Source organism: Grus americana, chromosome 3 (genome assembly GCF_028858705.1).
Source record: "Grus americana isolate bGruAme1 chromosome 3, bGruAme1.mat, whole genome shotgun sequence".
Taxonomy (NCBI): domain Eukaryota; kingdom Metazoa; phylum Chordata; class Aves; order Gruiformes; family Gruidae; genus Grus; species Grus americana.
This window is the reverse complement of record NC_072854.1, coordinates 27089964-27113428: the sequence shown is the minus strand read 5'-3', so window position 1 is coordinate 27113428 and position 23465 is coordinate 27089964. Positions and strand designations below refer to the sequence as shown.

Sequence of the window (23465 nt, the reverse complement as noted above, 5' to 3'; positions counted from 1 at the left end):
GTTACAACAGTAACCTGAGCAACTTTCTGGAAAGCATAGGTACTGACATCAGAGGAAAAGCCTTGGAAGCATGAGCTAGGAGTAGTCATCTATGTTAAATTGTGATGTGCAACAGACCATTTAATGCTTTGTTACTGCCATCATGTTTGGAATAGTAGCCAAAACCTTCAGCAGACGTTCTGGCATGTGGCAGAGATGAACGAGACTTGGATTGAAGGATATTTACCAACTGCTTCCTTGCTTTGTATAATATCACATCCAGGAGAAACAAGTCTAGTTGTCAAGGTGTGAGTTAGAACAATACTAAAAGTCACTAGTCTCTGAAAAGGTCTTTTCACTCCAAATGTGGAAGCCCGTTACGCAGTTGAGATGGGTGAAGCTGAATTAGTTGTGGAAGAAAATGCCCTTGTACTAGAACTAACAGGCATCAATCTTAGTGTCCAACAACTTAAACTGGGGCCTCACCTTTAGTCTGCTTTATAGTTCCTTGGAGAAAGCTAGACAGAGGAAGACAGCAAAGAGGCTGACCTTAGCAAACATTTTCAGACACCCAAATAACGCATTAGAATTCCTGATGGGGTCCCTTCCACCCATGTTGGTCCATTGAGCTTCCCCAGCTTCCACGCCAAGGAGCCAGTGTTGGTTTTCAGACCGTGAAGACCACACATGTTGTATGGGTGATCAGTCCCAGACAAGGAGCTGATACTTCTGTAGAACTCCACAGCACATCTGGAGATGAGCCCCGGGGACGCGTGGGAGGTCCCCATTTTTGCTGAGTGGCAGGTGGGTGTGATTTCAGAGATAATATGGGGAATGAAAGTCAAAACAAAGTGGTTTTTGTGGGTGGGTGATGTTCCTGGCTCTAGGGGAGTCAGGTGCTGCTGTGTGAGGGCTCTGGCTGAATTGAAGTCAGATGGGATTTTAAATGCTGTTAACATTTCATTCCTTTAGATACCCTGATGCTGACATACCATAATACTACCGTGGAATGAAAATAGTTCTGCTGTCTTTCCCAGGTTTCTTATAATTGCCATCATTGCTACAAGTTTATTTTATAAAAATAGATGTTTTCTGCCACCCACCTATTTTGTTTGCTCACATTAGTACAAGCTCACGTCCTCTGCCACTTGGTGCATCATGCTGAAAGTGTTCTGTTTATACAAATTGGGGGAAATTAGACCTCCAGGAACAGTTTTGGCCACCCAGCTTAAGCTGTGGAGTGAATCAACAGATATTGGTCTTCCAGTAACTAGAAGGGTTGGGAGTTGGCAGAAGCTAACCAGGACTGAACAACAAGATAGAAAGAATTTGCAGTTTCTTTATAAGGTATAGATACCAATAAAAACGGGTACCTAAGGTAGATGATAAATTATATGTTCCCTGAATGTAGGAAAATGTAGCCTTTTCAGATACTGTGATTACTGTGATGATTGAGTCACATTTGCCATTTTCATTGATGTTCCACATTTGCCACGCGCACTTCAAATACGAGATCATTGCCTTTCCCTGATTCTCCATAGTAGCACTCTGTCCTTTTTCAATATTGTAACTCACAGTGAAGTGCACTCTCTGCAGCCTGCATCTCAAACATTGATTTTTGCCTCTGGTTCCATCCTTCCTTCAACCCATTCTCAGGTGATGTCCCATAATTCAGCCATAATGATAATTCAGCCATTTTATTTTAGTGGGTACGTCTCTACTCTGCTTATCCTCTGTGAGCCATCCCTTGCAAAGCGAGTGGATTTTATTTCTTCATTGGACCTTCACTCTCAGCAGTTCCAAACATGCTTTCTCCAGTCCCAGCAAAATTTTCCTCTCCCAGAGCAACCTTCAGTAACTTTACCATCAAGTTCATACAATCATTGAATGGTTTGTGTTGGGAGGAACCTCAAAGATCATCTAGTTCCAACGCCCCTGCCATGGGCAGGGACACCCTCCACTAGATCAGGTTGCCCAAAGCCCCATCCAGCCTGGCCTTGAACACTTCCAGGGATGGGGCATCCACAACTTCTCTGGGCAGCCTGTTCCAGTGCCTCACCACCTTCACAGTGAAGAATTTTTTCCTTCTAGCTGTCTACTCTCTTTTAGTTTAAAGTAATTACCCCTTGTCCTATCACTACACTCCCTGATAAAGGGTCCCTCCCCATAGTTCCTGTAGACCCCCTTTAGGTACTGGAAGGCTGCTATAAGGTCTCCCCAGAGCCTTCTCTTCTCCAGGCTGAGCAACCTTAACTCTCTCAGCCTGTCCTCACAGGAGAGGAGCTCCAGCCCTCTGATCAGCTGCGTGGCCCTCCCTTGGACTCGCTCCAAAAGCTCCATGTCCTTCTTAAGTAATTTTTTTGTCTTCCCTGTCCATTCAAATCCCTCAGTTTATTTCTATTTATTTACATTGGCAGCATGTAGCAGGTGACAAAAACCTGGTTGTCATCTGGCTGCATGTAGGGCACAGACAATCTGGCAGAGTTTTTCCATCTCTGGACTGGATGGTTCTCTCCCTGCCTTCCCTGAAGCTGCCCTTTGCTTTTCCTTTCTGGTTCCCCCTTTCCCTCCAGATCCCAAGATTATTATCTTCTCTGCTCTACCTGTTTAGCTGGTCTTCTGACTGTGTCCAAACTTAAATCTATAAAATGAATAGCCCACATTTTTAGATCAGATTATTTCACAAGACGTAGCAAGCAGACAAACTGTTAAACCACCAGACATTTACTTGAGAGCATCAACTTGTGCTGAAGAGCATCTGGGGCAATAACTACTTCAGGTCAGCAGCAGCTGAGTCGGGAAGTCTGGCAATGCCCTGGGTTGCTTGGCAGGGTAAGGAGGGGAGGCTGGAAAGTCACTCAGTGCTCTGATGGTCATCACATCTGCATGGGTTTTGACAAGACCTTGAAATGTGTCTCCTGCTCCCCCTGCAGGTTTTGTGATACTTAGTAGGGGAGCTCGAATTGCGTACAACCCCCAATTAGCAAACCCTGGTGTCTTGGAGCAAAATGTGCCTGCATAGGCAATGCTAACAGTGATTTGTAAACATCTGCTTCCCAATGTTCATTTTGTTATGGCTTAGGATTTTGATTAGGACTTTCTAAACTTTTAAAAATCTCAAAAGCAGTCTCTCATGTTTAATAGCATTGATTTCCCCCTAAACATCCATGAAGGTTCTCTGAAGAACTGGTGCCACAGCACAGATCTCAGCTGCTCGAGCCTGCCGGTGAGAGGCTTTCTGTGCAGGTGATGCACTGTCAGCCAGAGACACAGATTTTCCAACTCAGTTTCAGAGAAGTTGCTTCACAGTTCTTTGATGAGGTTAAGGGAAAGAGCGTGGTCAACTGCTGCTCTCTTGACCCTCGGGCATTTTAGCTATCAGGCTGACCAGTTCCTGGCAATAAGACGGAACTAAGTCCAGACCCTGTGATCTCTTAAAATCAGTATTCCTCCTGTGCAAAATCTGAGAGTGCAAAGCTACAAGAATATCTCCAAGAAGCTTGTGTTAGAATTATTGAATATTAGCATAACAAAGCGTTTTTGTTCCCCAAAACTTGTTCTCGGAAGTGGCCAACCCTATTTTTCACTAAAACTTTCCAAAACAATCCAGCCCAAGGCAGAGACGAGGCATGGAAAATATAAGTTCCAGCAGTTAAAGGCTGACAAAGTAATAAACAACTGAAAGTAGGGCCTTATGACGGAAAGTGTTAGGGAACTTTAACTCTAGATGTCATTGCCAGCTTTGCTTATAATAAATGTGTCAGTAGCAATATGAAAAGATGTATGCAATAAGTTAAAGGAATGCTGTATTAACCTATTTTATGCAGCATGTCTGCCCACAAATTGCTTACATCTCAATAAGTTTCAGGAGAAAAGGATTTTTTTTTTTTTGGCTGAATGTATTAATTTTCTATCTATATGACCTGGAAAATTATAGATTTTAATGTAACAGTGACACCCTGTGGTCAGTAGTGATGGCGTTAACTGAAAAGTAATGTTTTCTTTTGTGATGCATTAATCTTTAGCAAGAGCAGAGAGAAAAAAGAAACAGGAAGGAAATGTAGTTAACTTTCAGGGTTTTCCACAGAGAGATGTTGTCCCATTTTATTGCCTTATATGTAGAAATATATGCTTCTAATTGCTCAAATACTAAAATAATATTTATTTACAAGCTTTGATTTTAGACAACTTGATAACTCACAGAAAGGTCTCTATGGTCACAGCCACTTTACAAAGCGTTGCTGGCAGAGTTATTTATAGTTGTATGGTTATCTAGATTTCTACAGGAGAAGTTTTCCCTGATGGCGTAGCAAGTAGTGGTGGGTAGCAGACTGATGCCAGAGAGACACAGTGATAGGAGAGTACCACACCACGCCAAGAGTGCCAGCTAGGCACTGACGGGGCTGCAGGATTAAACAGTTGGAAGTGTTAGTCATGTGCTGCCTTCTGTGTGAAGTCTTTAACTAACACGTGTAGGTCCTCCTTTTACTTATTCCTCCCCTCCGTCTCCCTTCCTTGAACTAACGTTCAACTAATATACTGATATTTTGTCGTATCTATGTGCACCTATCTTTAAGGCACCATATTACTGGACTTTACAATGCTGTAGCCCCTAAACTTTCCGGGACAACAAATCTTTTCCTATTTAATACCTATTCTATGCATACCTGGGTTCATTGATATTATGGTTTCAAAATCTAATAGTTTTAAAAAACCCCAATTTATGACAGACCCAGTTTATAGTGTCTGATTTATGCCTCATGCATCCCTGGAGTTACTGATGCTGATCTTGCCATTTTTAAGAGAGGGACAAAGTTAATTTTTTGTCAGCCAAAGCTAGGTTTAAAGATCAGTAAAGAAGGAGACTGACTGTCCCAACGAGACTTTATGGGGAGGTAGTAAAGCAGTGGAGAAACATGAAGCATTTATTATTCACTGGCAATAATGGTTTCCTGTTAAAACTGGCTATTTGACAAAGGTGATGAATTTAATCCCTTGTTCTCTCATTGGGGAATTAGGAAGCTAGCATGGGACAGGAGCAAAAAGTCTTCTGCCTTCTCTAGGGAGTAAGCTAAAGCTAGCCAAAGCTAAAGTTTGGAAGGGGTTCAGGAACCACTGTCAGGAATGTTGTGATTATCAAAACTCTACAAGTGTCAAAAAAGATTGGAGCACTTAAGCTGTCCTGGAAGCCAAGCCATTGTTCACACCCCCCCACGTCCATACGTAAGCAGCTCGGTGCGTGCTCATCTAGGACATATCCTACGAAATGGCTGCGGTGCAACTTCTCATGAATCTCAGTTCAATTTAGTGCCTGTCAGGAAGTGACAACGAGACTGTGGGCTTTTTAAAGATCTCGTATTGACAGTGAATGTTTTGCAAGCTCAGATTGCTGAAAGGCTTGAAACTCATTATCTCCTTTAAAAGCCTGACAAATACAGGACATGTGATGAAGGAAGAGGCCTTGTTTTACACGTTATGTCAATTTTTAGCTTTTCTTTTAGAGCCCCTTATGCTTTTAATGGCTGAAAAAGCAAAACAGCTTCATAGCTGCTAAAACTTGCAGAGAAGTTATTTATTAGGTGCTATTTTTGACTCTGTGCTTGGACAGGCTAGGCTGTAATATTAACCTCCAAATTAGTTAGTAGTGCTGCTGAAGGATGTTTTCCAACATCTGTTTTTAGCACTGTTAGAGTGGAGCTTGGAGTATGGATTATTTAAGGACTTTTTAAATGGGGCCACACTGGAGATGAACTGCAGTGATTCTGCACCTGAATCAGAAAACACAGTATATTTGCCCATACTACATGCAAGAGCAGACCAATGCAGCTGAGCCTGCTACTGAAATAGCAAGACATCTTACCTGAAGTGCGGTGAAGAGAACTTTAAAGGACAATGTTTTAAAGGCAGAAACACCCACTCACTGCATTTTAAAAGCACTAATTTGAAGACATGTCAGATTTGGAGGTCAAAGCTGCTGTATTACATACACCATGTCAAGACTTTGCCTGCAACCGGCTGAAAGTTAAAATGGCAAATCCATCCTGATGCAGACACCATTATAGGGACATAAACATGTTTATACACTGCTTTTAGGAAGTAATCGTTTAAGTGGCCTGTGCTAGGATGAAAGCCACCATACTGAGGATGTTACCAATGTAAAGCTGTGACTAGACTTTCTCCTTTTTCTGTTTAGCCAGAATAGTTGGTGGTTTAAAAGAGCAATTATCACTGTCTGTCATGTGGAGATTACTACTATCACTGTTTAGCCAGCAGAAGACAATTTTTTATGGTCTTGCATCACGTACATTAGACTAAAATGACTAAGCTCACTCCGGCTCCAGTGAAGGTAGTTCGAATTAACTCAGATGAGGCTGCAGGAGAATACTAACATTTACTTAGGCAAAGATGTGTATTTCATGTTACCTTTATGTTGCTGCGATATTCCCATATCCCTCTATGTATTCACAAACACTTTCAACAACCAATAATAAGCAACATGTACCCCAGCGTTACGAGACTTGCACTGCAAATGCACAATTATGGTGGCATCACAAGTGTTTGTACAACCATATTAAGAAATTAATATGTATATATATATACAATGCTTTAGAATATACACCCTTTTAATGCTGGCAGTATATTCTTTCCTGTTTTTTCTCACAGTGAGAGCCCTGTGAAGCACTGGAGCAGGCTACTGATAGTAATTTAGGTGAAACCCCACAGAAGGAGTTTCTACCCCGCTTTGAACTGGCAAACTTTTCTGGCTGTTTTCAGATGCCGTTTTAATTGTCATTAATACGATTTAGTGGATATTTTCCCCATTTTTGCACAAGGACAAGCGTTTCATGAGATAGTTCACTGGGGTTAGAAAGTGACTGCGTATATGCTACTAAAACTGTTTCTGAGTCTGTTGATCTTCCTTTGGAGTTGAACAGCTGTGGTGTACCTCAGCACATTATTTGCCTATGGCTTTTATCCCATGTAAAAGTTACTGAAAATAAGTACATCAGGAAGAATGCTCTAGCAGTTATGACATAACCTGACAACTGGTGGGAAACTCCATGAAGGACACTTTCTTCTACCTTTTCATCCCTGAAACAGTCATTTCTGATGGAAATCTTAAAAGCCTGAAAGAGCAGGCATGGTAGTGGGGTGCATGCTTGTATCATACCAGCACTTCTACATGTTGGTCTCCCTTTTCCCTAGACCTTCACTATACCCTAAGTCTTTCCATTAAGATGCCTTAGGTGTGTTTCTGCAGGGACACTTGCAAGCCCAACAGCTCCACTGTGGAGCTTGAAACAATGACGTTCAGAGTAAATGTGTGAATCTCAGCAGCTAGTGCAAAAAGAGACAGAATTTCCAGTTGAAAGCTATCATAAACACATATCCTCTGTGTATTGGACACAGATGTGTTGTATAACACATTTTCTGACCAGTGGGTTACACAAACAAATTGTGTGACAAGTGACTGAAATGTGAAACATGTACTTTGGTGATTCACTCCATAATTCACAGATTAGTGCACTTTAAAGTACAATATCCCTTCTTAGAGAGTCTCATTGTGTGAGCAATATTAAACAGTACTGTCTTGCCTGTCACAGTTATGCACCTCTGCTCCTTTGAGGTCTTTATTACAGGCTTTGAGCAGCTACCTAGCTCAAAATTATGTTCCCTGCCTGAGAATATGACTTGGGAGAATGCTTCATTGGATTACTCTTTATTATTGTCCCCCAGAAATGTTGGAATTTCAAAGAGTCTGTAAGGCCAATGATAAAACTATGGAAAGCACTGTTAAAACCAGAAGCAAATACAACAAAACATTAGGGAAGTTAGTTTCAGAACAAAAAAAAAAACACTGAGGGGTATATTCAGAAAGCAGACTTACCAACTGCAACATGCAGGACATCATCTTTTGATTACTTTGCAAGCTAGTTGTATTAATGGCTGTGAAGGAGAAGCTCAGGCTCCCAGCCTAGCCTACGGGGACAGGTAGGTCCCTCAGAAGGAGATCAACAGAAATCAGCTTGCTGCACAGCCGTGCCTCTAAGCTGGTCTTACTGACTTGCCAATGTGAGTAACAGGCATGGTTTAACCTCTGAGTCTCTCTAGACCCAAAGTCAAAGTTGGAGTTTTGAAAAATTACCTCTGCACAGGAACTCCTGTCCTGAATTTGACCTGTGATTGCACCCTGATTCAGTCTGCCTGATTTCTCCTTCTAAACTTTTGGTATGTTGTCTACCTAAATTAGCCCTAGGGGGAGGAGAAGGTCTTTGATGACCTGATGACCTTTCTGCCTAATACCACTGCCTGCCTCCGATTATCTCTAGAACCTGAATGCCTCCAAAGGCATCTAATCTTCTTCAAGAGGAAGTCTGAAGAGCTTTCTCTGACAGGGGAGACCCAGTGTCCTGGATCACATACCTAACATGTTAGAACAGACAAAAAGGCTTCCCAATTTCAGCTTTATTTTAAAATCTAATAGCAGAAAGAAGATGGTGCAAGAGCTCACTAAACAAGTCAGTGGAAATCACAGGCTTGGTTCTTTCCCCCTCCTGAACAATCTGCCAGAGAAGGCTTTATCCCATAGGAAATTTAATATTATTTGTTGTGCAGAGTTGGTAACTGGTTTACTGTTCTTTATCTTGAATATGCTGAGAATCATAGAATCATTTAGATTGGAAAAGACCTTTAAGATCATCAAGTCCAACTGTTACCCTAACACTGCCAAGTCCACCACTAAACCATGTCCCTAAGCACCACATCTATGCATCTGCCAAATACCTCCAGGGATGGTGATTCAACCACTTCCCTGGGCAGCCTGTTCCAATGATTGACAACCCTTTCAGTGAAGAAATTTTTCCTAATATCCAATCTAAACCTCCCCTGGTGCAACCTGAGGCCATTTCCTCTCATTCTATTGCTTGTTCCTTGGGAGAAGAGACCAACACCTGGCTATTACCTCCTTTCAGGTAGTTGTGGAGAGCAATAAGGTCTCCCCTCAGCCTCCTTTTCTCCAGGCTAAACAACCCCAGTTCCCTCAACCACTCCTCATAAGACTTGTGCTCTAGACCCTTCACCAGCTTCATTGCTTTTCCGTGCATCAAGTACTCCCTTAAAAAACATTCAAAGTAAAGATCGGAACCTATGTCTATGGAGAACTTCCAGAATATCCAAGCTATTCAGTTATTCCAAGCTTCTTAAAAACTAGACTTTTGCATGCTGCTTCAGGACTGTGCTAGGCTGTGAAATTTGCTATTTTGGGGATTGTGTTTTCTTCTAGACTGGTGAATATGATAAACAATGGGTCAGACTCACCAGGATAAAGTTCTTTAAACTTTTATTTCCAATTCATTTAAACTCATGAAATCTTTTAACAGATCTGCCAAAATTTAATTCTTCCTTACATTGTCGTGTTCAATTTGGGTGAAAATACCTTGTAGTCTTCCTCTAAAACAAGAACAAAAAATTATTCACATGGTGGTTTCATGATTGCTAATAAAGAGGAAGAAAAAGAAAATGAGAGGAGAGAAAACGCTAGGAGGGAAGTTTTTTGTGGAAGAATAGCCATTAATATAAAACACATTTTAGAGGGTAGATGTCCCAAAATCTTTTGGATGACACGTAAATCAGATGCTAATATTAAGACTTCCAATTTGCAAAGACTTATACATGTGCTTAAAATTACACATTTGAATAAACACATTGATTGTATTTGGTTGCATGTAAGCCTTTGCAGGAAGAGGTGCTGGCTACTTAAAACCAACATGTAGATAGACAAAGAGAGAAAAGACAGGTTTGGCTATAGAACAGCAATCATCTTGTCTGCCAAAATCACATGGAATGGACCATCAGTTCTCTGTTCCACATCCTGTGTTTGAAGGGTCTTACCTTGTAAAGATGTCAGAACTAATACCGTTATAAGGAATTTCCTCTGAGAAACACATGCATTTGTGGAGAAATATGTATTCTATCCGTGGTAACTAACATGTATAGCCTGCTATTTATGATTAATTATAAATAATACTCTGCCCTGATGTTGCATTTTTGTGTTGTTATCTTCCAGATGGGAGTTGCTGTAGTGGATTCTTCAGTTGCAGGACTGGGTGGTTGTCCCTATGCAAAAGGTGCTACTGGAAATGTAGCCACAGAGGATGTGATATACATGCTTAATGGTCTGGGGATCAATACAGTAAGATTTTTTACTTTCTACTTAAGTCTTTAAGGAAAAGAAAAATATTTTTCTAGAAAACATAAGATACATGCCTGACAATTACTTGTGCTGTACAATAAAATATTGGGAGCAAGTAGTCATATTTGCAAACTCAGTGCTTTAACATGGCTTGAGACATAAAATTAATGATGTTGTCTTCACTAGCAATTTAGAGTATTTTGCGTATTTGACAGGAATTTGAATAACCCACACACACACACCTGGGCATATGAGAAGCTCAGTAGCAACTGCTTTGAGTCATTGCTCTGTTGCAGTGATCACAAAAAAATAACTGCTGTAGACATTGCCCCAGAAGGCTGATCAGCTCTTCAGTGGAAAGACTGAGCGGACCTCAGCTTTTTTCCCAGAGCTTTGGATTTGCTTCATAGCGCTTATTAATTTGTTACCAAATTTTCTGGCTTCAAAGTAGAAAAAAATTGTGGTGTTTGGAGCCCAAGCACAGGACATTGCTATTTCTCAGGTATTCACTTAATATATTTCAAAATTGTACAAAATCTGTTACTGGCTAGCAGGCTTCACAGTCCTTTTTATTTCCAGCCCTGTTCTAGGTGGAGAGGGCAAAGCAGCTTATCTGCACTGAGCTGAGCTTTAATGAACCTTTCCACTGAGCATCCACACTTCAAGAGCACACAGTACCCCTGGCTTGATTGGCATGTTAATTATTCTGTATTCCTGGGAACCTAGTAATGCTGCCTTCTCCAAAGAACGTGCTCTTTGGTTTTCCATTGTTCTGGAAATGTGGCATAATGAGTTTGTACTAACTCAAGCAATACAAGGACTTTAAGTTAGACATAGACTTTGAAAGTCAAGCTCAAAGGAGAACATATAAAGAGCTGCCAAAGCTGCAACGTGTGTGGTTTGTATTCAAACTACTACAGAAAGAAACTGTAAGCCTGATGTCTGAAATACAACAATCTGAGTTATTGGGGAATTTATTACTTGTCTGTTGGTTGCATGTATGGCATGCATGCCGACGGAGTTCCTTGACATAAAAGGATCAGGGAACTTGTTTCTGAACTGTACATCCCCTCAGCACTGTTACGTCATATTTAGTGCATTACAGAGTTCACTGTAATGTTCATCTGCTTTCATGTGCTTCTTGGGGAGCTCTGGGTAGGTATCAGATACCTGTTTAGAAAAGATTTAATCAGAAGTGTCTATTGTACAAGTGGACTCTGTTTTGAACTGTTCATACATGCTTTGGGGTAGCTTTTTTCATGAAAAAGGTGTTTATTCTTTTGAAACACCACAGTTTTTTGGAATAAGGAGGAGAATTTGTGCATTTCGCTTTACATTGCTGTGCACCTTAGACTTAGACTTTCAGCATAGTCTTTCCTTGAGCAAAATACCCGTTGACTTTTCCAACTGACTTGTAGCAAAAGGAATGAATGAAATAAAAATAGCCTGATAAAATGAAATATACCTTGTTTCAGGCTTCTTGGTAAGTCTTATTAATCTGTTAGTGATCTGGTGTCCAAACAGGAATTTAGCTTGTCCTAAAGGTTGATATCAAATCCCATGGAGATAAGAATCTCACCATCAAACATTTAGTTCTCCCTTTTTAAAAAAAATTAGATTATGCAATAGCAAAACACAAGGCTTTACTCCTTGACCCTTTTCTGGCCCATTAAGAAAAGAGTGGTTTACTGGATAAGAAACACGGAGCCTCAAAATTATTACCTTAATATATGAGCTTTGGTCTTTGCAGTGCTGGTTCGTTTTGGTACCATGGCCAATTCTGTAAAATCATTGTTACAAAAGTCTATTAATATGTCCCTTTTCGTATAATGGCACAAAATGAAATTATAATTACTAATGCTGTCCATTTGCAAGAAACACTTTCTTATGTTCCTCTCAGCTATGCAGTAAAGCTTTCATTTTGTGACTGAAGGCACTTAAAGTGTCAACCAAAGGATAGACAGTATTTAAACATACATTGTTGAGTTCAGGTTGACTAGATACATCAAAATAATAATTGATGCTTGTTCTGTACTGTTCTTCAGAACATGTAACCAAGGAGTGACATGTGAAATGAATCTCTAGCAGTCTAAATGTGAAATAATTTTCTAGCAGAGCCCGTCTACAAAGAGATTATTGGTTGTACCATGGTAATGGATAGGTAATTATCACACAGATCATTAATGCTTATGAAGCTTTGTAGGGAGACATATACTTTCTATAAAAAGTTTCTATATGGTTCCTATGTAATTACAGTAATAATACTTGTGCTTGGCAAACAATAAGCCTTTCTGAGAAGCAAGTAAGTACTGTTAGCCTCACATTACTGACACCAAAGCCAAAGTTCAGAGAGATAATAGACTTGGTATTTATGAATGCTGAATGAGAACTGATTAACTGAAGTCAACGGGGGTTAGAGGACTTTGCCTTCTGGCAGAAACTTTTCTAACTTAAGGCACTTATCCAAGTTCATAGATACTATTGGAGGTACTTGTCTTTGTGTTTCATGGTTTCATTCCTTGGTGTCAAGGAATAATTCTGGATATATGGAGTGGTTACCAAGTACCCCTAAGTACATTTCTGAGTATCTCTCTGAAGACAGACTATTTTGACTCACCAACCTTACAAACACCTGTCACTACCCTTTCCCCATCCCCACCTGTGGTTCACAACACTTACTTAAGGAAGACAATGTAAAAGGCAGAGATGCTTGTATTCCATTTAATAAATATGAACTTTGAACATATATTTCTTATCAACACTTAGCACATTTTGCAGTGTTACAGTGCTGAAAATGTGAATTTTGTATAGTTCGGGGAGTTTATTTTGTCATCTTCCATAATCTAACTACCACGTATGTCTATGGTGGTATGTTTCTCATTTCTTCCTAGTAAAAAAGCACAGATGCTCTAAGAATTTTTTAGATTTCGTCATGTGCAATAGCACTCTACAAACTAAGCCTAAGTAATGACCAATAAAGGATAAACAGAATGAGCTGAAATCACCCTTGTTATAACTGTATCAAAATGAGACAATATATTTTAGACAACATGTTTTAGATGGTGCTATATACTAAAGCTGATTGGAAACTTTGAAGCAATTTTTTTTTTCAAATTAAAAATGTTTTTGATTACATTTCTGTGAAGTAATTTCTATCCTTTTACTTTTTTAAAGTTTACTGCAGAACATGGAAATAAGTGCTAGATCCAATTAAAGGATTAAGTATCTAAATCAAGTCTTGGTCTGAACTGTAATGCATAGATCCATAAGTGTTATGAAAGTATATTTCTGGTGCAATACATCTTGTACTCTTTAATGTTGAGTCACACACTTCTCTGAGTTTTATGTGACTGCTCAGTGTATTCATAGTTCAAAGTCCCCTTTCACATCCCTTCTACAGAAACTTTACTGGCTTCTAAATTCCAGTTTTTGGAGAAGCACATCACTTACATGATCTAACTCTAAAACTTTTACTATACATGAGTAATCCAGGAGACTAATAATGCAGTATTTTTTCCTCTTTGATCAGTGATCTGATTCCATTTTAGCAATCAAGCAGCACTGATATGTATCTTATGTTAGTTAAAAAACAGTTGATTGCTCAAGGAACGTTTTTTTAGCGTGGGCAGATCAAGCAGCTGCAATTTTTTTCCTCAGTTGTGCTAGCAATATAAATTATAATTTTACATTGAAAGGAACTTCTTCAAGGAGATTATGTTTATTCAAGAGAATGCAGGATCCCGTTTCTCACTGAACTGAATTCTCAATACAAGTGTGTTTCTTCCATTTTCCTGAGCTGTTAATGGGATACTTATAAGCATGAAATTTCTTAGTGATGGGTGATAAATAAGTACAGCACATATCTAGACACTATGTTTTTCTTCCAGCTTCTTCAAGTTGTTATACCAGTTCTTTATCCCAGATTCTTTTGAGTTTGAAAGATGTTACTAGAGTATTCGGTCCACTGCTGTTAGGATAAGAAATCACCCTCAAAGCGGTAGAACCTTCCAAACAACTGGAAACTGTGACTATTGTGCACATCACCGTAACTCTACTGATCTCCATTACCGACCTATGATATGAATCAGGCCCTTTGTTTGCAAAAATTAGCCCCTGAAGCAAAAAAACTTTCAACATATGCATTTATTATTCTTAACATTTTTCACCTCTTTTTTAGGGAGTAAATCTTTATAAAGTGATGGAAGCTGGAAACTTCATCTGTACAGCTTTGAACAAGAAAACAAACTCAAAGGTTGCACAAGTTTCCTTCAATACTGGAACTATCAATTAAATGGATCTCACAGCTTAATTACGTTTGTCATCTACCTTGACCAAGGACATTTATATCAAGAAAACAAATATAAGAAAACCATTTCAGCAAAGAACCAAAATAGAACCCATATATAACTTTTTATTTTGGGGAGAGTTACTCTACTGTACTATCTTGTCAAGAATTGTCTGATTTGTTAGTAAGACATATATGACTGTAGTACAGAACCCTATGCTTGGCACTCCTACAGATGAGAAAAATGTATAAACGTCAGGACATTTTACTATGTTTTAAATTGAATTTTAGTTCTTTTCAGGAAAACTGAATAGAAGCAGCAAATATATAGTTAATTTTTAATCAAGATGACTTTTAGAACAGTACAAATATTTGCAGTAGTTTATGAGATCCCACACTGTGTGTGGCCATTCTATTATGTGTTTTATTTATCTGAATCTTTACTTTTCATTTGTCAAGTCAGTTGTGTTATGAACATGGAGCCAAATCTGAATTCACCATAAGAATTTTTTAGCAATAGCACTTTTTTATTTCTGTTTTGTTTAACATCTGTTAAGTATATTGATGACTTTATCTTGTTCCAAGACTTTGTGGTGAATGGAAGTCTGCCAGATCCTCCAAATCTAATGCAAATTTCCTTATTTGTTACATATGTTAAATTTGTTGTAGTTGCTTTTTTTCGTCAACTGTATTAAAACCTAATTATATGAAGCAGTTAAAAATTGACAAGGTTTTCACCACCATTCAAGGTAGTAGAGGTGTAGAAGGGGCTAAATTGTCGTTCAAAGTCTCGTAGAAGAATTTTATTTTTTATTCTATAGTCTATAAATTGACATTCTCACTTATAAGTCAGAATTTTTGAGGATAATGGTATTCTGCTGGACTAGCTTACACGAGGGGAACCACTTACAATTTTTCTTTGTGCTCTACTGATAGTGAGACTGTACTTTTCAATGTCTTAGTTCAGGAAGATGCCAGTGAACTGCATTGTCATTTTTAGATTAATAATGGCCAAATTCAAAGAAGAGCCTTATCCTATCTGCAAATTGTTCAAATGTGCCATGAAAATATTGTCATTTTTTGAGTCTGAAACATCAGTACTGTTACTGGTTGGTTGTGTAGGATCCTTCTGTAATTCTCTGTGTACTTAACCTTGATTTTTTCTGAAAATAGGCTGTTACCATGAAAGTCCAAAACCCTGGATCTTTTTCCATATTCTCCATTTTCCTCCAGAATGAAAGGTTGGAAAAAGGTAAGATGAAAGAAAGTGAAAGATAACATGTAAAGAAGGAAAAGGCTGAATCATTTTTGTCTGGAACTCAGCTCTGCCAAGATACAGCTGAGTCTCAGCTTGCCTTTGAAATTCCAGAGTGAACCTTTTCTGAGATCTTTTAGCCAGTACTGTAGTTTAGAATTGGCACAGCTTAACAAAGTCAAACTTTGCATGCCAGGTACCTCAAAGCTAAAAAACTTGATATAAAACCTCTATCCTCTTTATGCTGTAATGATAGTCAAAACCAATATAAACTACATTGTTTCACTCTTTTCACGGTAAGAGTCAAAGAATAAGCAAATAAATATTTTTAGGTGAGGCAGGAAATATCTTCCCATCAATCCAAAATACTAAATTGCACCCCTTCCTGCCGTACCTAGTGAGAAGACTTTCAAGTACTCTTAAAGACACAAACACTCTGATTCACTTGGCCTGCTCTGGATGGATAGTTGGATCACCACAGAAAATGCTCTGTCCTCATTTTCCCATGTTTTGGCTGGGGCTTTGTTATTTAGCAGCCACCACAGCTCATATATCAAAACACGAACTTTAATAAAACCGGGTCTTGAACCATTCACAGATTTAAAAATCCCATAATGGATTAGATCCAAGAAGAAATGAGGAATCTGCAGCAGTATTTCAGTTGTACTTAGTCTAATAATTAGTGATTAAGCCTAAATGAGGTGCCAGAATTGACATCCTAAAGATTCCCTAATTCAGATGCCATTTGGTAACTAACCACACTATAATACTTTCCTGTTTAACAGTAAAATTTCCTCTTTAGTTTGCTTCTGTGCAGGCACAGAATTAGCTCATTTTGAGCTGAAGTGTGCAGTTCTCATGTGGTGAGATGAGTATTCTTCCACCCAAGAGCCTGTGAGCATGTTTAACCGTCCTGAGCAGGACTGAGCTTCTCACAGAATGGAAGCAAAGTCACCTCTTGAAAAAAAAATAGTGGTGATGCAAACCACCTTTTAAATAATAGCTTGAATGTTGGGCTGAACAATTGATCTGAGATTAACTTGCTACTCAGCCTGAGGAGATTCAAATGCCCATTTTTTGGCATGCTAATCAGTGGATCGAACCATCTGGCTATATACAGAACTTTTTAGAAAATCTGGATGAAATTGTGCCACTGGGTAGGATGGAATTCAAAATTCCTGAGACCAGAAAGATCACAAGAAAAAAATGTCTCTGCAACAGATAAGAGGTTTTTTTTCCTTGAAGATGGTGGTGAGGGCTTCAGCTGTGGGCGAAGTTAGGAAATGAACTGATACTGTCCACTTTTTTGATAAGTATACTAACTATGACATCTTAGATAAAAGAAGTGAGCCATTTCACTACTACCACAACTTCTGCATTAAATAAAATAGCTATGTAGAACCTGGACTATAGAACAAAAGATCTAGCTCTGCTCAGTTCTTCGACAGTTCTAGATGTCTCTCTGCCTAACTACCATGAAGGATTGCTAACTTTGGCACTGTGAGACCCTAGCACTCTGGAGGAGTTTTCGGATACGCCTCTATGCGTAGTGTATCCGAGCCTTCTCAGCGTCTGGGCTGTCCAGTTTGCAGTTCCGAGGCTCTTAACAGTCCCTGTGCACTGAAACCAGGGTACCTATGAAATCACGGGGATGAACAACCTAAAATGCCTTGGTTCTTTATTAGTTCTGTTTTAGAAACTACTTGGGAGCTTGTGGAGAGCCTTAAATGGAGGTCTGTTATTCCGTAATGATGTGAGCATTGGAAAAGATGAGCAGTCACATCTGGAGCCCGTGCTTTACCCTCACGTTCAGCTTCAACCATATAGTGAGTTATAGTAATCCAGGGTGGAGGTTACAGACGAATGGATGGTTTGTCAAGATCGTTACGAGGGAGGAAGAAGCATAGAGCCAGATTAAAAAAAAACCCAACATTTATGTGCCAAATGTGTCACCTGGGATGAATTTAGGCCTGTGGGTCCAGGTGAGCAATCCCCACAAAATCCTTCTTTACTTGTAGTGTGACTGGGAATCCTGAGGCATCTCATGTTCTCGCTACTAAAATCTGTTAGGCACGTAAAGTCCTGCTGCTCTGCTTTCCTGGGCTGGCATCATTTTGACTGTGTGGAGCATTTTTACACCTAATCTTTGGCTTCACAAAACAGGCATTGCCCTTAAGATCAAGGGCTAATCCAGTAGCCATCACTCACACAGGCAGCTTTGAGTTCAGCGCGTAATAAAGCAGTTGAGACTACATCCCTTCAAAAACATGGCAAGAACTGTAAGTGATGTGATGGCGCTGCAGCTCTCCAGTGCTTCTGACCTTCTAAATCTTTATGCTTATATTCAGAGTGACCCACTGGTGGTGCCTGCTCTTTTAGTCCCTGTCAGTGTCTCCCACTGAGTACATTGCTGTCACTTCACCCTGAAGTAACCCTCTGGCTGCTGAAAGCTTACATCCAGGTATTTGGCTTCCATGAGCTGGTGTTCCTATTAATATGTCATTATAAAAATTATATATATATGTATTTGTTGAAAGGTATCAAGAAAGAGCAACAGAGTGCTGAATATCATCACCACTCTGTTGGAATACAGGGACATGCTGTCTCCTTCTCTGTTTTGCTGATGGTCCTCTGTGAACACTGAAAAGGGGGCAGCATAAACTCTGAGAGCATGCAGGAGAGAAGTAGTAGTTACTGACTGCCCTCTCTGAGTCTTATCGGAGACAGTTAGATGTACCAAGAAATTTACTTCTCTGTTTTGGAGACTTTCTTCTGTAGCTTACTGTATCAAAGTCACTGCAGAGATCTCACAGAACACAGAGGTATCTTACTTGTGCCAGGGCCTTGGCGTATGTAAATTGGAGTTCCCAGGGCAGCCTTTGGTCTGAGTCCTGGTCTGAACTCGTGAAGGTTCAACAGCGGACCAATGTCATGTTGCTGGAATTTATTTTAATACTTTCATAGTAGTTTTTCCCATGTTGTTGGCAATCGCTAAAGGCATGACTGGTGTGCTTTTGTGGAGGAGAAGTTGATCAGTTCCATCAGTTATGGGTATAATTGTTCTTCAGTGCCTTTGACAAGACAGCAATGACATGGATCCCATACACGGATAATGCTAATGTCTTCCGGCAGCAGCTTGCTTTGTAGTTTAAACTTTTATGGTTTAGGGCAACTTGGCTCTGGACCAGAACTTTAATGTTTCTTTTTCATGTTTATGGAAATAAGAAGTGAATATTCTAGTCTTGTGAATAAGTCCAGTGAGGCTTTGGCTAATTTTCCTTTCTTAATAGTATCATTTCAGTTCATAAAACTTGTATTACTGTAATAAGGAGCCACAAAATAAAGACTGCAAGTCTGTGAGGTAAAATTCCTATGTTTGGGATCAGTGCTGTTGCAACGAGATACTACTTTTCCAAAGAGCTAGTGTGAATGTAGAAGATCTGCCTATTTTTTCACAGAGTTATTTTTAAAAGGTGGAAATATTGTTTAGTTACTGTGATACCTGAAAATGAGGATTCTCTGCCACTGAACTTCTGTATGATTTCTCAGACTGCCTTAAGTTCTCTTTATTGATTGTGAAATGTCTAGAGAACTGACTAAACAGAAGAATCAGTCTGGAGAACTAAATGAAAGACACTTGCTTTCCGGTTCTTGACTTGCTGATCAATGCTTTTCTTTTGTTGTGCTATATTTTTAAAGATTATTTTTCTCTATGGTCCTGCTGTAATGCAGTGTTGATCTTCGTTGCTGCAATAGCACAGCAGGCAGAAGGACTACAGCCAAAGTCAACTTAGTCCTTTGAAACTGATGTCAAAGAGATGGTATGTTTGTTAAGGAACTGTCATGTACCCTCTTAGTTAAATGCATTTGTAATTTTGCAATATGTGGTGTTAAAGCTGAAATAAAATCTATCTCAGTATTTATTGAAACTGATATGCTCATGTATTGTGCCAGATTCAGCAGCTCTGACAAACCAGCTAACACATTCGGCATTAGTAAATACAAGCTGTCACTCTGACGTGTACGCCTGTGTTGACTTTGTTACCTTGTAATCCATTTGGAGTGCATTTTCTTAGGATTACCTTTTTATCAGTTTTCCTGTGTGCTTTTATAGCTGACAAATCTCTGCTAAGTTACTAGGGAAACATTTCTTCCCTCCACTAACTAAACATTAAAAGCTACAGCCAGGAATGGGGGTAGGAGTCAAAAAATTCAATAAGGCATTATCTAACTTCAGATATTCCACTGCAGAGTAGAAATCTGTGCCCTCTAAGTGATGTCTAAGACCCCCTACACACTTCATGGGAGACTGAATGACTTCGGCATGTGGTCTGAAACATTAGTATGTTGATCAGGGAACTTGGAAAAGTCAACAGTAAAATTCCTGACCCCATGCTACCGTTGAAGTGCCTCAACATGAGGTGCAGACAGTTATCTTCACCAGCTTGAATCCAAGTATTTTCCCTGGTGGAAAGACACCCACGGTAATTTTTTTGAATGAACTGAACGGTGTTCACTCTTTTAAGGCACCGTCTTGGGGATGGTGGTGCTGCTTCCATCCCTCTTTGATATTACTAGCTTGAGCTGACTTCTAGCTCAGAGTAGCAGGATGCGATTCCCACAACAGCCTGAAAATGCTGAGTCCCCGCCTGTCTCTCCAAGCAGCCCATTCTCTCACCTCACAAACAGGTGAGACAGCTGGGGAAAATCTTCCTTTTGAAGAATTCAAGACTCACTGTGGCAAGACAGGAGAAGTAGTGGCTTGGACTTTACAGCTTTGTAGCTTAAATACTGCATAAGGAACAGCTAGTCCTGCGTATTTGTCTCAAAAAACTTGACACATTTAATTCAAAACAATCTTTAGATAAACTACATAAACAATCTTGAAAGAAAAAACTGGAACCCAGTATGCCCCCTTTCAGATGAGGGTGTTGTAAGGCTAAAATGTGTGCTTTCTCCCTCTAGTCCAATCAGTCTTCATTTCTTCACTCTGCCATGTCCTAGCTCTGATGGAAGGGGAATGAACACCATGTCCGTACCCAGAGTGAGACTTAATTTTCCTCAGCTGGGAATTGGATGCCGATGTCTCGTTTAGGATGAAAAGATTTTAATGATGAGGCTGTTACAAAGGTACTACTGCTTCTTCCATCACAAAACTGTTCGTGAAGCAGTTAGAGTCTAATGATCACCTGAATACAGATAATCCCAGCAGAAATTCCTTTATTTAATACATAATGCCTAGATACAATTGACAAAATACAGTGTCACAAGGAAATATAAATCAAAATAATACATTTTACATGTATAATGGAGGAAATGTACTTTTCTATTAAGCATTAAAGTCAGCCCTAATGAAGAGAGCCTGTAAAATTACAGAAGCAACACGATAGCCACTGAATACCTCGCGGTCTTTCAGAGTAACTCACATACCTTCTGCTTCAAACACATTTTACACACTTGTGTGTGTGTGTCTGTCTGTCTCTCTGCCTAAGCACATATATGAGGAGATTTCCTAGCATCTAAATATAAGATAATAAGAAAACAAAAAGTTTATATGACAGAAAGCTACAAAGGATGTTTTTATGACTGAGGTTTAGTTAAATCAGAACGTAAATGGGTTTCTTCAAGTTCTGTGATACAGAGGGGGTAGCATCGCATCGTTGTTTTTTGAAGTCAGATTGAAAACCATCACAGGGTTCTCTTCATAAGTATATTTTATATAAAGAAATGTTTTCATCCAACACTGATGAGAACATATTCTCAGCAGTATTTTCAGAATGAACATTTTCCTCTTTACAGTTGTAAGATTATTAATATACTACTTTAAAAATACCTACATGATGGGAGGTAAACTAAATGCTGCAAATTTCTGGACTGATATAGGAGATTATTTTGATTAACAAACTTAACTAACTTTCCACTTTTCTGTTAGTTGTTTGGTTGGGGTTTTTTGTTGGGGTTTTTTGTTTGGTTTTTGGGGGGTTTTTTTGTCCAAAGACTGATTTAGCAATGAGATAGTATTTGATTGCAAAACAGGAATGAGTTTTTGGTTTTATGCAGATCCTAAAGAAAGAGGAAATGCATGTTGTAATAATTGTTAAACAGCTCTAATCTCTCCCCAATAGAATTGCACACCTAAGATTTTGCTTTCACACTGAATCGTTTCACAAGCACCAAAGCCAGAAGCAAAAGTCACACTGAAGAGCAGAGATTCCTGCTCTTCTGCTCACACCATAAGTTTCTAGCCCTAGATTTGAATCAATCATGGTCAAAAATGGAACTGAATTTAGTGGAAACAGTATTTCATTCCTGATGCTGTTTCTTGTGTGAATTATGTTTAGTGGGAATTTACACAAAATTCAAATTAATCAAATTCAAAATAAAATTAATTCATCAGATGCTATCATAACAAGACAATACATATGCTACTTATGGTAACAGTTGTGTAAGAAATGCCAGTCCATTATCCTGTGCTGACCAGAACCAGTCTGTTATGAAGATACAACAAAGAGAACCAATTGCTAGTAAATAGAAGCTTAAATCTAGCAAAACAGCTCAGCTCCGGGGAGAAATGCAGAACTCAGCCAGGAAGTGGGATCCAGAGTAGTGTGTTAGGGACCATGACTCCCAGACAGTGCACAGGGAGGATGAAGCATTTGGGGTATTGACTAGAGACAATGAATAGCAAAGACAGGTGATGAGATGGGTCGTAACTTCTCTCTCGAGAAGTAGGCACTTCAGCCCCAAGCAAGTGGCAAGTGGCTCTCTCCACAGAATCACAGATTCACAGATTGGTAGGGGTTGGAAGGGACCTCTGGAGATCATCTAGTCCAACCCCCCTGCTAAAGCAGGATCACCTAGAGCAGATTGCACAGGATCGTCTCCAGATGGGTTTTGCATATCTCCAGAGAAGGAGACTCCACAACCTCTCTGGGCAGCCTGTTCCAGTGCTCTGTCAGCCTCAAAGTAAAGAAGTTTTTCCTCAAGTTGAGATGGAACTGCCTGTGCTCCAGTTTGTGCCCATTGCCCCTTGTCTTGTCACTGGGCGCCACTGAGAACAGTCTGGCACCATCCTCTTGGCCCACACTCTTTAGATATTTTTAAGTATTGATGAGATCCCCTCTCAGCCTTCTCTTTTCCTGTCTAATCAGACCAGCTCTCTCAGCCTTTCCTCATACAAGAGATGCTCCAGTCCCCTAATCATCCTCGCAGCCCTTCGCTGGACTCTCTCCAGTAGTTCCCTGTCTGTCTTGAACTGGGGAGCCCAGAACTGGACACAGAACTCCAGATGTGGCCTCACCAGGGCAGAGTAGAGGGGGAGGATAACCTCTACAGGGCAATGAGACCACAAAATGCTTTCTAAAATTACTGTATCTGAATTGTAAAGGATCGGTCCTTTCTTCTTGAAGGAGGAGAAAGAAGAACCACTTTCAGCAACAACATACTGGAGTCGAAGCATTAGCTCAGATGGTCAGAGTTTTCATACTGAAAATGGTTGTAATCCTGATCTACCCAACCAAGTGCTCCACCATCAAACTACAGGCAGCCTACCTGTGAGTGCTGCCAAACAAACGTGGCATTAGGTACTTGGGAACCTGACGTACAAAATTACCCCATATCTACTGTTTAACAGCTCTCTAAAATGTTTCTGAATGGATTTTTTTCCTTTCTGCCAGATGAGTTCAGCTCAGGGGGGTGGGTTTCGAAGATTACCACTGCTAGGCAGATTCATGCTGATACAGCATTTATACCAT

At 39.7% G+C, this 23465-nt stretch overlaps 1 protein-coding gene across 2 annotated transcripts in view; it reads left to right on the top strand.

Annotated features, from left to right (window-relative positions):
- Positions 1-19713, top strand: part of HMGCLL1 (3-hydroxymethyl-3-methylglutaryl-CoA lyase like 1) — an 88603-nt gene extending 68890 nt beyond the window's left edge. Inside the window, exons 8-10 of one of the 2 annotated variants that reach the window (XM_054819071.1) lie at positions 10046-10171; positions 14349-14423; positions 15630-19713. In XM_054819071.1, the coding sequence (XP_054675046.1) occupies positions 10046-10171; positions 14349-14423; positions 15630-15734 (306 nt within the window). In that variant the 3' untranslated portion in view covers positions 15735-19713. Of the gene's footprint in view, positions 1-10045; positions 10172-14348 lie in introns of both variants that reach the window. The other variant, XM_054819072.1, reaches the window with a different exon arrangement.
- The last annotated feature ends 3752 nt before the right edge of the window (positions 19714-23465 follow it).